The 13,938-nt window shown below is 45.4% G+C and overlaps 2 protein-coding genes across 2 annotated transcripts; both read right to left on the reverse strand.

Moving 5' to 3' along the window:
• Positions 1–2,297: 2,297 nt before the first annotated feature.
• ccne2 (cyclin E2) lies at positions 2,298–6,207 on the reverse strand (the record flags this gene model as incomplete). Its single annotated transcript, XM_084442019.1, has 11 exons — positions 2,298–2,360; positions 2,760–2,917; positions 3,089–3,200; positions 3,865–3,999; positions 4,202–4,297; positions 4,516–4,662; positions 4,937–5,072; positions 5,363–5,508; positions 5,805–5,858; positions 5,979–6,069; positions 6,194–6,207. 11 exons carry the CDS (start codon positions 6,205–6,207, stop codon positions 2,298–2,300), a joined length of 1,152 nt encoding a protein of 383 aa, XP_084298145.1.
• Positions 6,208–9,416: 3,209 nt separating this feature from the next.
• On the reverse strand, positions 9,417–13,230 carry LOC311312149 (tripartite motif-containing protein 16-like; the record flags this gene model as incomplete). Its single annotated transcript, XM_084442020.1, has 6 exons — positions 9,417–9,946; positions 10,782–10,841; positions 11,080–11,233; positions 11,393–11,626; positions 11,851–11,946; positions 12,727–13,230. The coding sequence occupies 6 exons, from the start codon at positions 13,228–13,230 to the stop codon at positions 9,417–9,419; spliced, it is 1,578 nt and encodes a 525-aa protein (XP_084298146.1).
• Between the last annotated feature and the right edge of the window lie 708 nt (positions 13,231–13,938).

Raw genomic sequence — 13,938 nt, forward strand, 5'->3', positions numbered from 1 at the left:
GGACAGACAGAAGGATGGGGAAGAGCATGGGAGACAGTCTGGCTCAACGGAGGTCCACATGGAGCTCTGAAGATGCAGATTCCTAGGTCCACATTGCCCTCTGGTGGTGAAACTGGAAACTGCAGTGGTAGTAGTAGTAACAGTAGTACTCGATTGATCCCCAGAAGGAAATTGCACTGTTACAGCCTAAAAAGACAAAGTAACAGGCTATATTCACAATAGATTCAAAATATCCAGAAATCCAAATCTACAAGAGTGCAAATAAGTGTATAACAATAGGTACAGCAGGTGGTAGGAGATGCTAAACAACGGTACTCTAGTTCTCAGAGAACAACTGGTCCTCTGTCTGGAAGGGCCTCAGACAGATCAACTCCCAACCAAAAGCCCCCCGCTCCAGTAATGACTTGCACCTGGCCAACGACCTCAATGAGTTCTACTGTCGATTTTAAAGACAATGGGTCAGTCCTGACATCATCCCGCGTGACTCCACCCACCAGCCCCAGATACCTCTCCCCCTGCTCCAGATCCACCCCCCCCTCCCCCCTGGACCTCAGTAGGGGCCCGGGCCTCTCAACAACTGCCCCCCGCCCCCCCCCCCTCGTTCCCCCATCACAATGACAACTCGCTCCATCCTGGAGAGACAGAACCCCCCCAAAGCAGCTGAACCGTTCTTTCTCCCGCCCCCCTGAAGTACTGTGCTGATCAGCTGTCTCCAGTATCAACTGACATTTTAACGCCTCACTGGAGACATACCACCTGCCAACTTGCTTCAAGACCTCATCACCACCCCCCCCCCCAGCACCATGTACTGTCCCACCTCAAAACCATCATGAACCCACTCCTGGACCCCATCGTTTGCTTCCGCCTGGATCCTTTTTGTGGACTTTCAGCAGGGTCAAGTGTTTTTGTTGGTTCTATTGACATCAATCAGCCACCCCTTTACTGGTATTGAGATACATTTCAACCACTAAGCCAATGACGCAAAGGAAAATGCATTTTATTCATCAGTGATATTTCCAATATAAAGATGGTCATTTCTGTATAATTAACATGTACACATTCCGTGGTCATATTTACAAGGTTCTTTGAGCACCGCAGTTACACACTGAAGCCTACAGTTGAGTCACAGGCAGAGTTCAGAGTTGAGCTTCTAAGCTCGGAGGTTTACCTTCACACGTTAGCACCATGCTAGTTAGTTACCTAAGGCACCGTGGACACATTAGGCTAGCACCATGCTAGTTAGTTACCTAAGGCACCGTGGACACATTAGGCTAGCACCATGCTAGTTAGTTACCTAAGGCACCGTGGACACATTAGGCTAGCACCATGCTAGTTAGTTAACTAAGGCACCGTGGACACATTAGGCCAGGCTACTGTAGCGCACAATGACACTACACATTTACTCAGCAACAGTTAGATAAATAACACACTCCACAATGTTAAATAGGGTTTTTGCCTTTACCAAGTGACAAAGAACTGGACGTACTGTCACACACAGCTCTATGAACACCGTAACTCGGCCTGTACGAACACTCACAATTGTAAAAAATTAAAAATAAAAAGATTCTGCACAGGTTGGTTTCAAGCCCACCTGCCGAAGTCAAGTTTTCCAGGAATGTAACAAGGGTGGGAACACTCTTGCATCAGCGGCACAAGGAACGGGTCACACTAAAGCAATGTTTGGGGGTGATAGTGGAGACAGGCTGCTGGTGTTAGAGGTAGTGTGGTGTTGTAGTGACTTTTTAAACACTCAGCGTTGCTCTTTCCCACAGTACACTGCTGGCACCGAGACTTGCACAAGTCTTCTCTTGCAGCCGAGCCTTTTCAAGGCGGATCCGGGTCCACTCTACACAGCACGCCCACACAATACAGTACACCCACACAATACAGTACATCTTCCCCGAAAATGAAGTCACGTCCCGGTCAATATTTGGCACGTGGACGCCATGATTCCATCATTTGCGGAATTTACAATCTCCTTATTTGGACTATGAAGACAACAAATGTATCTGGATGGACATAATGCATATTCATGATATACTTGATATAAATCCTAATACTGCAGAACCCATTGCTGAACATCAGGGGAACCATTATCCGACTGGTCAAGGGGAACCATTATCCGACTGGTCAAGTCGGCATGAGGAGGGTGTGGTTCCCAGTGTCTAGATGGTCAGGCGCCAGCAGTCAAAAGACAATCGCTTTCATCCAGCTGGTCGAACGGACAGAGCGAGAGGATCCTCACAGTTCAGTGATTGGTTGGTTGATTTTTCTGTGCTTTTGGGGCGGGGTCAGAATCAATCCCACGAATAGCAACAGGGCGGAGAGTCCTCGTTCTGCTGCCGTTGGCGAGTTTCTTTCTGCGGGAGACAATTAACCGTGAGCGTCCCGAGACAAGACCATCTTCAGATGTTGTACTCAACAGAGCACATGTTTACCATTCTGTCACAAAATGGCTGCCATGCATTTTCAGGATAGTTGCCTCATGTGGTCAGCTATTCCCAAAAAGGCCCATAAAACACCGCAACAAAATCCTACCCCTGCACTAAGTCAATGTGAAGGTTGGCATGGGTCTGGACCCAACAACATAGAGGTAGTCTACATGGGTCTGGACCCAACAGCATAGAGGTAGTCTACACTGGGTCTGGACCCAACAGCATAGAGGTAGTCTACATGGGTCTGGACCCAACAGCATAGAGGTAGTCTACATGGGTCTGGACCCTACAGCATAGAGGTAGTCTACATGACTCTGAACTTACCAGCATGGAGAGATAGTTTGTGTGGGTCTGGATGTTGTGTCTCTCTTCTGACTTGACCTTGTCAAACTCCTGGAGTTCTGCTGATGGCGCGGCCAGTATGGTCTCCATGAAGGGCCTCATCCACTTCACACAGGGCATAATGCTTTCCCACGATACACCTGGACACAACATTCACACATCAGTTAGGAAACATCACCTGAAGTATCAAATCAAAAGATGGAGACCACTCAGTTTATATCCAGCTAACAAATCAGTACCCAATTTCTCAAATAAGGCTTCCTTGACCTATACATTAACAGATAATACTATTAGTGTCACTCAGTCCTTACCGGTCACTTTGTGGACCACCTGGAAGGGGTAGAAGTGGCAGAAGGCAGCAGCGGCCAGGATTCCATAGGAGTAGTCCAGACAGTTGATGTCCATAATACACAGGTCCAACAGCTGGAACAAGAATCCAAAAATAAAGTACTGTTAAAAACCCAGTTGTACATTAACTAGACATTGGTGTAGTGGAGGGGATAGGGAGGATACCCACTTCTTTATCCACGGGCCCACAGTATACCCACTTCTTTAAAACGCCACTAATGCAAATACTAACATTTCTGCTACAGTATACCAACTTCTTTAGTCACCACTACACCCGACTACAGATGACCATGGTAAATGGACTGCATTTAATTACAGGACCGGGAATGTCTTCCAACATGGGGACACAGGGATCTCCATTAGAAACAGCTCCTGGGAGTTGGTGCGTCTGTTAGCGTTAGCTCACAGTGTGATCTGGATGGAGGTGTTAGCGTTAGCTCACCAGTGTGATCTGGATGTAGGTGTTAGCGTTAGCTCACCAGTGTGATCTGGATGGAGGTGTTAGCGTTAGCTCACCAGTGTGATCTGGATGGAGGTGTTAGCGTTAGCTCACCAGTGTGATCTGGATGGAGGTGTTAGCGTTAGCTCACCAGTGTGATCTGGATGGAGGTGTTAGCGTTAGCTCACCAGTGTGATCTGGATGTAGGTGTTAGCGTTAGCTCACCAGTGTGATCTGGATGGAGGTGTTAGCGTTAGCTCACCAGTGTGATCTGGATGGAGGTGTTAAGTGTTAGCTCACCAGTGTGATCTGGATGTAGGTGTCCTGGGAGAAGCAGGGAACCAGGAAGTTGTTGCCGTCCTTCTCAGCCTCCACCTGAGAGTAGAGCTTCAGCCAGGAGATGGCCGTCTCTGGACACAGGTCCCAGTTCAGACCCTGGGTGGGGAGATGGACAGAGATGTGAACCATGGGCATGAGAGCTCTGGGTCGACAGCAGGGTCAGATTATACTGACTTTCAATTGGTAGAAACAAGATGTTTTTGAAAATATGAACGAATCACGGCGTGTTGCGAGGAAGGTTTTGAACGCTTGTGTGCGTGTATTTCTGAGCAGGTGAGACGTCGGGGGTTCAGCGTACCTTCAACATTACGATTTCCATGTCCAGTATATCAAAGGAGAAACAGACGCCGTCTGTCACATAGGCAAACTCATAGACCTTGGGCGGGTATATTTCCTGGAAAAGAACAGAACGGTAAGACTACACACACATATATATACAGTGTTTCTACATTCTATAAGGCCTACATGGCGTGTTTCTACATTCTAGAAGGTCTACATGGTGCGTTTCTACATTCTAGAAGATCTACATGGTGTTTCTACATTCTAGAAGGTCCCCTGGGTGTTCCAGCACACTGGGGTTGTGAGAGGTCAGAGGGGTGGCGCTGGACGTACTTCTATCTTGGAGGCGATGAAGAGTGCGGTGACGCCGATGAGCTGCAGGCGCTCTTTCGGCATGTTCTGCTGAGTCACCATGAAGCGGTCGAAGAAATCCTGAGCCAGGTAGGCCGTCTGCCTTTGTAAACAATACACCGAGCACACCTGCACACACACAGAACTCCATTAGAACCTGAGGACACACCTTAGTAACTCTAGGCCTGCGATGCAAGAACAGACACCGTTCATCACAACAGTACAGAGAACAGTTCCCCCCAGTATGTGGAGTAAACTTGATGAAAAGAGTACACAATGGATATAGGCCCTACTGCTACCACTAGCACTGTAAACTTGGAACACAAAACTACAAAAGCATGTGAATTAGTTAGGGAGGGACACAACATAACACACCCAACTTCTTATCAGCAATTTTAACTACCTCGAAAAGCCAGTCGAAGAGGACGGCCCTCATCTTGAGCTCCAGGCCGGGGTGCTGCTGGAGGTAGTCCTTGTCGTGGACATACTTCAGATCCTTGTTCAGCATCTTGATCCACACGTCGTCCGAGCCGGCCCAACTGCATGGGAGAGGGGGGTAGATACGAGGACAGATGTCACATTGTGATACGAGTAGAACTGTGAACTGCTTTGCATTCAGGAAGGTGCTGCAGTGAGAAAGCTCTGGTCAAAACAGAGGAGCCGTCACAAGGGGGGGGGACCCCATGCATATGCAGAGTACTCAGAGAGAAGGGGGGGTCGAAACAAATATATGGGATGGCAGAGCAGTTGCTACACAACTGGGGTGCATGGAGCAGAAACTATTATCCCCATTTCACATACAAATACACACTCTCTCACACACACACACCTTAGAGAGGGCAGAGGTGAGGGCTTGATGAAGAGGTTCATGAACCTGAACTGCTTGAAGCCAGACAGGTTGGCCGTGGGCTCCAGCTCTTTGTAAGGCATTTCAATGAGGGCGCATGGACTGGCTCCGTGCTCTGACCAGCGCTTCTGGAGGTGCGAGAAGCCACATTTTAATGTCTAAACACATCTACATACTATACTCACATTCCACCATTCAACACGTACTTGAGATAAGGGTGATTAATGACAAAGTAAACTTGATGAAAAGAGTACACAATGGATATAGGCCCTACTGCGACCACTAGCACTGTAAACTTGAACACAAAACTACAAAAGCACGTGAATTAGTTAGGGAGGGACACAACATAACACACCCAACTTCTTATCAGCAACTTTAACTGTTTTTGTTGTTTTACAATAACGTTGCTAAAGCAAACACTAACCTGTATTTCATAACTTTGCTTCTTCACAGTGGACGACGTTATCTGCTTGGATGGCTGAAAGCAGATGGAAAAAGAAAAATGAAATAAGAAATTTCAAATTTACCAGCTAGCTAACTGAACTTTACCCGACAACATGTTTCAACATAAACAGTTAAGATAAGAGTTAGAACAAACCTGTGGCTTTCTTTTTCTTGAAACACCGATGCTGATGTTGATGATGTGTTCAGATGCGTTTCCATCTCTTGTTTGCAAGGCGATGCGACCACTGAGAAGACAGCAGATAACATCTCATAATCAGCATGAGCAACAATATAACCAGCAGGTCTTTAATAAGCAAGAATATAACCAGCAAGTCTTTAATAAGCAACAATATAACCAGCAAAACTTACCTGCGTCTAGACATCATGATGATTAAGGCTTCAGTTAACTGAAAGGAAAGAAAATAAGAGTAAGCGAGTTTGCATTTTCTCGGTAACCCAGCTAATCATAATAGCATACAGACACTATGTATGTGATATTAACTCCATAAAGTTACTATTCTAGCTTTCTCCAGGACTGGCACAGCCCTAAAGAGAGAAGTAACGTTATGTCTATGTATGGTGCTAAAAAGCCGGGCAAGTTCCCAGACTAACTAGCTCGCCTGAGCTTGCTGAATAAAAGGAGGGGTTCAATCTGAGAAGTTGTCTTCTCATTTTCACAAAAATGAACAAATACACGTTGCCCCGTCTCACTGTTCATACTCACAATATAAAGACAAACGCCTGGCAGCAAGTAACAGTAATCATTCAGAACATTTGTCATAAACCAATTTGATTTTTATGTTTCGAGAAAAACCAAGTACGCGCCAATTTACCCAAGTAAAGCGGGAGGAAGAGTCGAGCAAGCAAACTCAGACACACAGTCCTGCAATTCACCACACTACGGTCTGGTTTCTAAATAACTTCTTTTAACTAGTTCACCAACTAGAGCACAGCCATTCAATACAATCTAGTGTTGTTGATAAAACTTGCTAGACTATAGAAAGAAATCGTATCTGCACGACATGGCTAGCTGCCCAGGATGCTAGCAACACACAAGCCTTAGTTAGGAAAGCTAGCTTGGTAAATAGTCTGTGTGCCACGTCCCACAAGATCATCTAGCTCTAGAAAGGAGAAATTATAGAAAGAGGCAACTAACGTTAATCTGCAGAAAGCCCCATATGTTCCAATTAATCAGCCGTCCTCCTGTTTATCTAGTAAATGAAGCAGTACTGCATATCTATCTAGGTAGAGCTACTACCAGCTAGCAAGCTACTATTACTACACTAGCTTTGCCTCACATCCACTTTACTAAACGAATCAATCGAGGAGTCAAAAGAACACAATATACGACACCATAATCATGTATTCCACCTGAGAATAAACACGGAAAGTAAGGTCGATCTACTAGATGAATCATCTTTATAAACCCCTAAATCACCAGGGTGTTGCATCTGTGTCTCACCTCCCAGCAGACTGATGAATGGATCAGCTGAGCTCGCGCGCCAACCTTTATATCTGACCGCTCCACGGCCACTGCGCATGTGCGTTCCCGGGTCATTTAAACGCGCTAGAACGTTCAAATCTGAATTGTATCAACGTGAAATAGACAGAAACAAATGTAGCGATTATTGTTACTTTGTATTGCAGATGTCTGGACATGGGACGGATCTCATCGTCGAGTTTGGATCCGAAGGTGTCTGCATTGCGAGTAAGAGGATACTTCGACAGCCTTTTTTTAGTATAAAACATGTTTCTTTATTTCCCGGTCACTTTTAAACGACGCGTCTGACACGCCGGTACCCTATGGTCGAAAAGGCACATCTAATAACCAACGGTAATGGGCTATTTTTCTTAGTTTATCGCTCGCTAAACACTTCCGTATTATACCCCTCCGCCCCTAGGGGAGGGGTCTGTCAGTCTCTAAGCCAATGAGAAGAGCGTTGGGAGAAACAACGTGCTCTTTTCTCCAAATGTCAACAAACCAAGGGGAGCCCGCGGGACAGCTGTCAGACTCCAAACTCAAACTCGCAGGCAGTACATAAATACATTTTAAACGCTTATGTTTGCCCTCCACCCGGCTATACCGAAGGTGGGGGACTCTAGCTCGAACCACAGAAATCAGAGCTTGAGGTGTTTGTAGTCGGTGCTTGTTTTAAAATCCACATTGCACAACACATACAGCGTGTATTTCTTTTTTGCGCCACTAGATGGAGACATTGTACAGATGAACCGCTTGGCTAGCTCGCGTCACCAGGCTCTCATCGGGTTGGCATTGGCAGAGAACATTTGGCACATTTTTGTGCACCCTAACTCTGGTTCCTGGATTGACCTTTTGGCACTTCGCACAGCTTCAAACGACATGATCAGCTTCTTGGCAGAACTTGGGGTTCCACCACACCTGATTGAAATGATAGGCCACCTTGTCGGCACCTCTGTGTCCCAAGGAATGAATTTGTGTGGCCAGGTAGGAGAGCAACCGCTGGGGCGCCGCCATCTTCTGGTTGTGATGTCACTCTCCGTCCGAATGTAACTTTGCTCCCTGTTCCATCCACGTCCACATCTCTTCACGACTGGTACCCGCCTGCATTGTTTTGACATCAGTGATTGTGTCAATCCTGTGTGGTTGTTTCTGCAGCATCGCCAGATGAGCTTGAGGACCTCCTCCTTCCCAGATAGCAATCCGATCAGGGCCATATGCAAGCCAGATCTGGCACTTGTGTCTTAGTTCCGGTCCATATATGGCCCAGATCCGCTTGCTATCTGGGTTTCCTAGCCACCTGTTTGGCAGCCACATCTGCGACCATAATTTCAAACGTTTCAAAATATCTTTAAAATCATGTCACACAGCACAATGGGTATGCATTCACAACTTTATTCTGCATCACCCTGGGCTTGAACTCACAATTTTATACAAAGGGCAAGTCATGATCTTTCTTGAGCTACCTGCCAAGTGAGAAGCCATAGATGGTTTCACACTATGACTTAAGCAATCAAGGATTGCTAGTAAATATCACAGGTGCATATAACATGGAGGTTTCTGCAACTTGTTTGTTTAAATATTCCAGCAACAAATATTACTATGTAAGGAGTAACTAGGGAGTAAAATGAGATACACACAGAGGTGGGATCAGCTACTGTAAATCACACAATCTGAGAATCAATCTTCTAACATTCACTAAAGACAAGAAGACCAAATCAAGGAGGGAGATATTTCTACAGAGCAGTCAGACACAATGAAGAACGGACACGTATGAGACCTCTACTCCAGCTCACACAGACACTTATGAGACCTCTACTCCAGCTCACACAGACACTTACGAGACCTCTACTCCAGCTCACACAGCTCAGCACTGGAGGACGGACACGTATGAGACCTCTACTCCAGCTCACACAGACACGTATGAGACCTCTACTCCAGCTCACACAGACACTTATGAGACCTCTACTCCAGCTCACACAGACACTTATGAGACCTCTACTCCAGCTCACACAGCTCAGCACTGGAGGACGGACACGTATGAGACCTCTACTCCAGCTCACACAGACACGTATGAGACCTCTACTCCAGCTCACACAGACACTTATGAGACCTCTACTCCAGCTCACACAGCTCAGCACTGGAGCCGGTGTAATAAACCCCAAACCCAGCATAGAGAGGTTGAGTGAACGTGGTCTGGACTCTGTGGAGGAGGGTCACGGTGTCGGAGACGCTGTAGAAGGACAGAGAACCTGCGCTGTGATCCAGGTACACTCCTACTCTGGAGGACTGAGGAGGGCCTGAGACTTCAGTCTTAACCGCATTGTGTCTGAATGTATAAGTACCTCCGTAGCACTCTAAACTCCAGGACTTGTTATTGTCCCCTAATGAAGCGTCAAAAGCAGACCCTGTTCTTCTGATGTCTTTATGTGAGACTGCTGTGTGAACCCACCCTCTCCACTCCACCTCCCAGTAACAGCGTCCAGACAGACCCTCTCTACACAGGACCTGAGACCAGCCGGTGAATCTCTCTGGATGACCAGGGAAAGGCTGGACTTGATCCACCCATGTGACCTTTCTGTTTCCCTCGGACAGAGAGAGGTGTTTGTTTGCTGTGTTTGAGTCCAGAACGAGGCGACAGGAATCTGAGAGAAGAGCAGAACACAAAGCAGATCAGAGAAATAAGGACAGGTGGACATCGGGTCTTTCATGAATCTCACCTTCGGTTGAACCCCAGTCACAGTAACATTACATGTTAATAATCTGATTACATGTTAATAATCGTATTACATGTTAATAATCTGATTACATGTTAATAATCTGATTACATGTTAATAATCTGATAACATGTCAATAATCTGAAATGTTTTGCGAGGTTCATTTCAAATAGTCTACATTAATGTTCATTTAGAGGCCTATAACTACACTGAATGATAAAGAATAAAACATTGTGGTCTAGTAGGCTGGTCTAGTAGGCTAGGCCTAATATCTGGTCTAGGCTAGGCCTAATATCTGTCAGCTGCTTCGCTTGAATTCCGCAATCATCCCCATAACTTCTACTAAATCTTCTGATTTATAGTCCATGAACGTGTCTGTTGATGTAGCCTAATGATGAAAGCTTCAACTTGATGTAAATAAAGCATTGTTGAAAATAATTCGAAAAATAATTATTTTGTTAAATGACATTCATACATCTACTATTTCCGATTTAGAGTCCATGAAAGTGTCGACTCGATGTAATGAACATCTCGCAATTAATACGCACTCGCGTCACTGTCTCCGATGTTTAGCGTCGCACTCAGTGTGCGACGTGTTGAGGTACCTCGAACTTTGGGGGCAGTCGACTTTTGGGGCACTCGACACCTTTGGTTTAACAGCTCTCTGTTTGTTTAAATGACTCAACATAATTCGAGAGTGTTCCTCACTAAACAGGGTCTGTGGAGAGCATCAGTGCAGAGAGACTCCAGGAGAAACACTCACATTGTAAGAAGTCAGCTCTGGTCTTGGGCTCTGGTGGCAGTAACATTTTCACTAGATTCACTACAGACACACAAACACATTCACATTGAGAGAGAACAGTCTGATCATACTACTACAGTACATCACACAGGCGTGCACACACACACACACACACACACACACACACACACACAGAAGGGTCAGGTACTGTAAGTATAAATCCACACAGTATCTACTACTGTACAGGGTGATATCTTAGGCATTTCATTGGTCCAAAGGTGTGTGTTGGTTCGACCTACAGGTCTAGTTTTTAGCCCACCTGTAGTTGAGATCTTAGGCCACTCCCCCTTCAGGAAGTCCTCTAGTTTCTCTCTCAGCTTAGACACAGCCTCACTCACACCTCCAAAGAACTGAAGACCAGGAACAATGATGCTGGGTAAGTGTGCACTGGGCCTGGAGAGAGACTGATAACTCTGGAGACAGAGAGAGTAGGAGGGGCATAGACAGAAAGAGAGAGAAGTAGACAAGAGAGAGAGAGACGTAGAGAGAGAGAGAGGGAGAGGAAGAACCACAATGACTACATGAAGAGTCGGTTCCTTCCAGTGTTCCAGATGGATGGTGAGAGTATTCACCTGGAGGAAATGGATGTGATCCTCGGTGTGTGAAAGTTTCTCCAGCTCCGCGTCTCTCCTCCTCAGCTCAGCTATCTCCTGCTCCAGTCTCTCCAGGAGTCCCTCAGCCTGACTCACTGCTGCCCTCTGCTGGGCTCTGATCAGCTGCTTCACCTCAGAGCGCCTTCTCTCAATGGAGCGGATCAGCTCAGTAAAGATCCTCTCACTGTCCTCCTCTGCTGCCTGTGCAGAGCGCTGTAAAGAGACACACACACACACACACACATGCATGCACATACACACAAGCACACACATGCATGTACACAGGCACACACACACAAACATGCACACACTTTACTTACAATCTATTCCTTCTCTCTTTTGAAGCCCAGATGATTATCTCGCTAGTGTGTGTGTGTGTGTGTGTGTGTGTGTGTGTGTGTGTGTGTGTGTGTGTGTGTGTGTGTGTGAATACTCACTTTGAAGGACTTCACAGCCTGTTGGAGCTTCTTCAGCTCCTTCTCTCTCTCCTGGGCTCTCTGCTGGACTTTCTGCTGACCACACCCCAGCTGCCTCTGTGGACACACACACACACAAACACACAACAGAGAGATTGTTTTATATGTGGAGTAGAATCATAATCGATTATCTTTTGATATCCTAATAATTGAATGATTCTCTTCAACTCGGGAGACAAGTGCCAGAGATAAGATATATTTAATAGATTGATTATTTATTAATTACGGTATCCTAGACAGGAAGCATATTGTATTCTGAATCATGACCTTACTGCCTTTTAAAATCTGTTTGACAAAACTCTTATTGCCTACAGTCACATAAAAAGTGTGTGTGTATGTGTGTGCGAACTTTGAAAAACGTAAAGTTCAATAAATGATATTGTTGATCAGTCTAACATGATTGGATGGGATATGTAGATGAGGATCATATTGGTAGAATTGATAGACAGCTTGGACAGTATATTGCCAGTTTGGGAACCTTTAAATGTCTAACTATGTACCTAGGACTGGAATGAGGAACTGATTCGTGCTGATAAGATACTGTAAGGTCAAGCAGTGACATTAATTCCAATGTACCTGTGCTGGTTATACATGGCAAATTAAACTTTCTTTTTTTTTTTTTACTTTCTTTTTATTTGGAGAAAGATAGAAATGACAGATACACAAAAACAGTACTTTTCAATTTTTCAGACCCACCCCCTCCCCCCACCCCACCCCATAAAATCAAATTAAACTTTCTATTCAATTCTATTCAGGTTTATTCTCCTATTACTATCATACCTGCTAACCTTCAGTCTTAATTTATCAGAGTCAAAGATGGACGGCTCTGGTTCTCACCTGTTTCTCAGTCCTTTCTGCTGCTGCTGAAACTGTATCATGACCTTTATGTTCATCCATGGAACACAGATAACAGATACACTGCTGGTCGCTACGGCAGAAAATCTTCACCTCTTCATCATGACGAGAGCAGATGTTCTCCCGCAGCTGTGAGGAGATGTCAACCAGCGTGTGTTTCTTAAAAGCAGGAGACTCATAGTGCGGCTGGAGGTGAGTCCCGCAGTACGAGGCCAGACACACCAGACAGGACTTGAGGGCTTTCTGCTTCCTAGCGCTGCAGAAGTCACACGCTACATCTCCTGGTCCAGCATAGACATGAGCAGGACGAGAAGCTGGGAGTCCTGTCATCTTCAGGTTCTCCACTAACTCAGCCAGTAGGTTGTGTTTCCTCAGAAGCGGCCTTGGGATGAAGCTTTCCTCACACAGGGGGCAGCTGTAGATTCCCTTCTGATCATCCTGATCCCAGCAGTCTTTAATAGAGCTCATACAGTAGAAACAGACCATATAGTTGTGTCCGCAGGAAGTTGCTGCCCATTTTTGGTAGCAGGCTCAAAACTCACTAAGTGATCCAGGATCCTCCCTCTTAAGGGGAGACACTACAGGCAAATTGGCATTTTTCCTAATTCCTCTACTATAACATGCATACTATCACTATACAGGTATTAACACAAAAATGCCCAGACGTGATTAAAAACTGCGATTTTTCAACGTTTTATCTACAGTACACACACTGATGAAAACATCTAACAGGTATGACTTTATTTTTTCTTTAAAGATATCCTTATGAATTTCTACCAGTTCAATCTTCACATTGATACATTTATTTTGTATTACACTTTGTCTTAAACAAATGTTTAATTATGCAAACTACGCAATACCTCATTAAATGTGTGTAAATGTGCATTTTTGTAGGCACCATATATGTAAGCAATGGATAAAGTCAGGTTTAAAGTTTTACTTTTGTTTTGACAATATATACAAAGTACTAAACGTTTTAATAGTGATTAGATATGAACACTAATACAGAGGGGTAAATACATGGGCGAGGGTGCATGTGACCCGCCAGTTGGTCTCAAACCAACATTTGGGAACCACTGCAGGATGGTTAATAACCTTGAATCTGACCGCGAAAAGACATGTCATAGAGGCAGAAGAGCAGTGAGAGATAAACACAAAGACTTGGACACAATAACAAGATGGGCTCATGTTCAT

Source organism: Borostomias antarcticus (genome assembly GCF_949987555.1).
Source record: "Borostomias antarcticus genome assembly, chromosome: 8".
NCBI classification, from domain to species: domain Eukaryota; kingdom Metazoa; phylum Chordata; class Actinopteri; order Stomiiformes; family Stomiidae; genus Borostomias; species Borostomias antarcticus.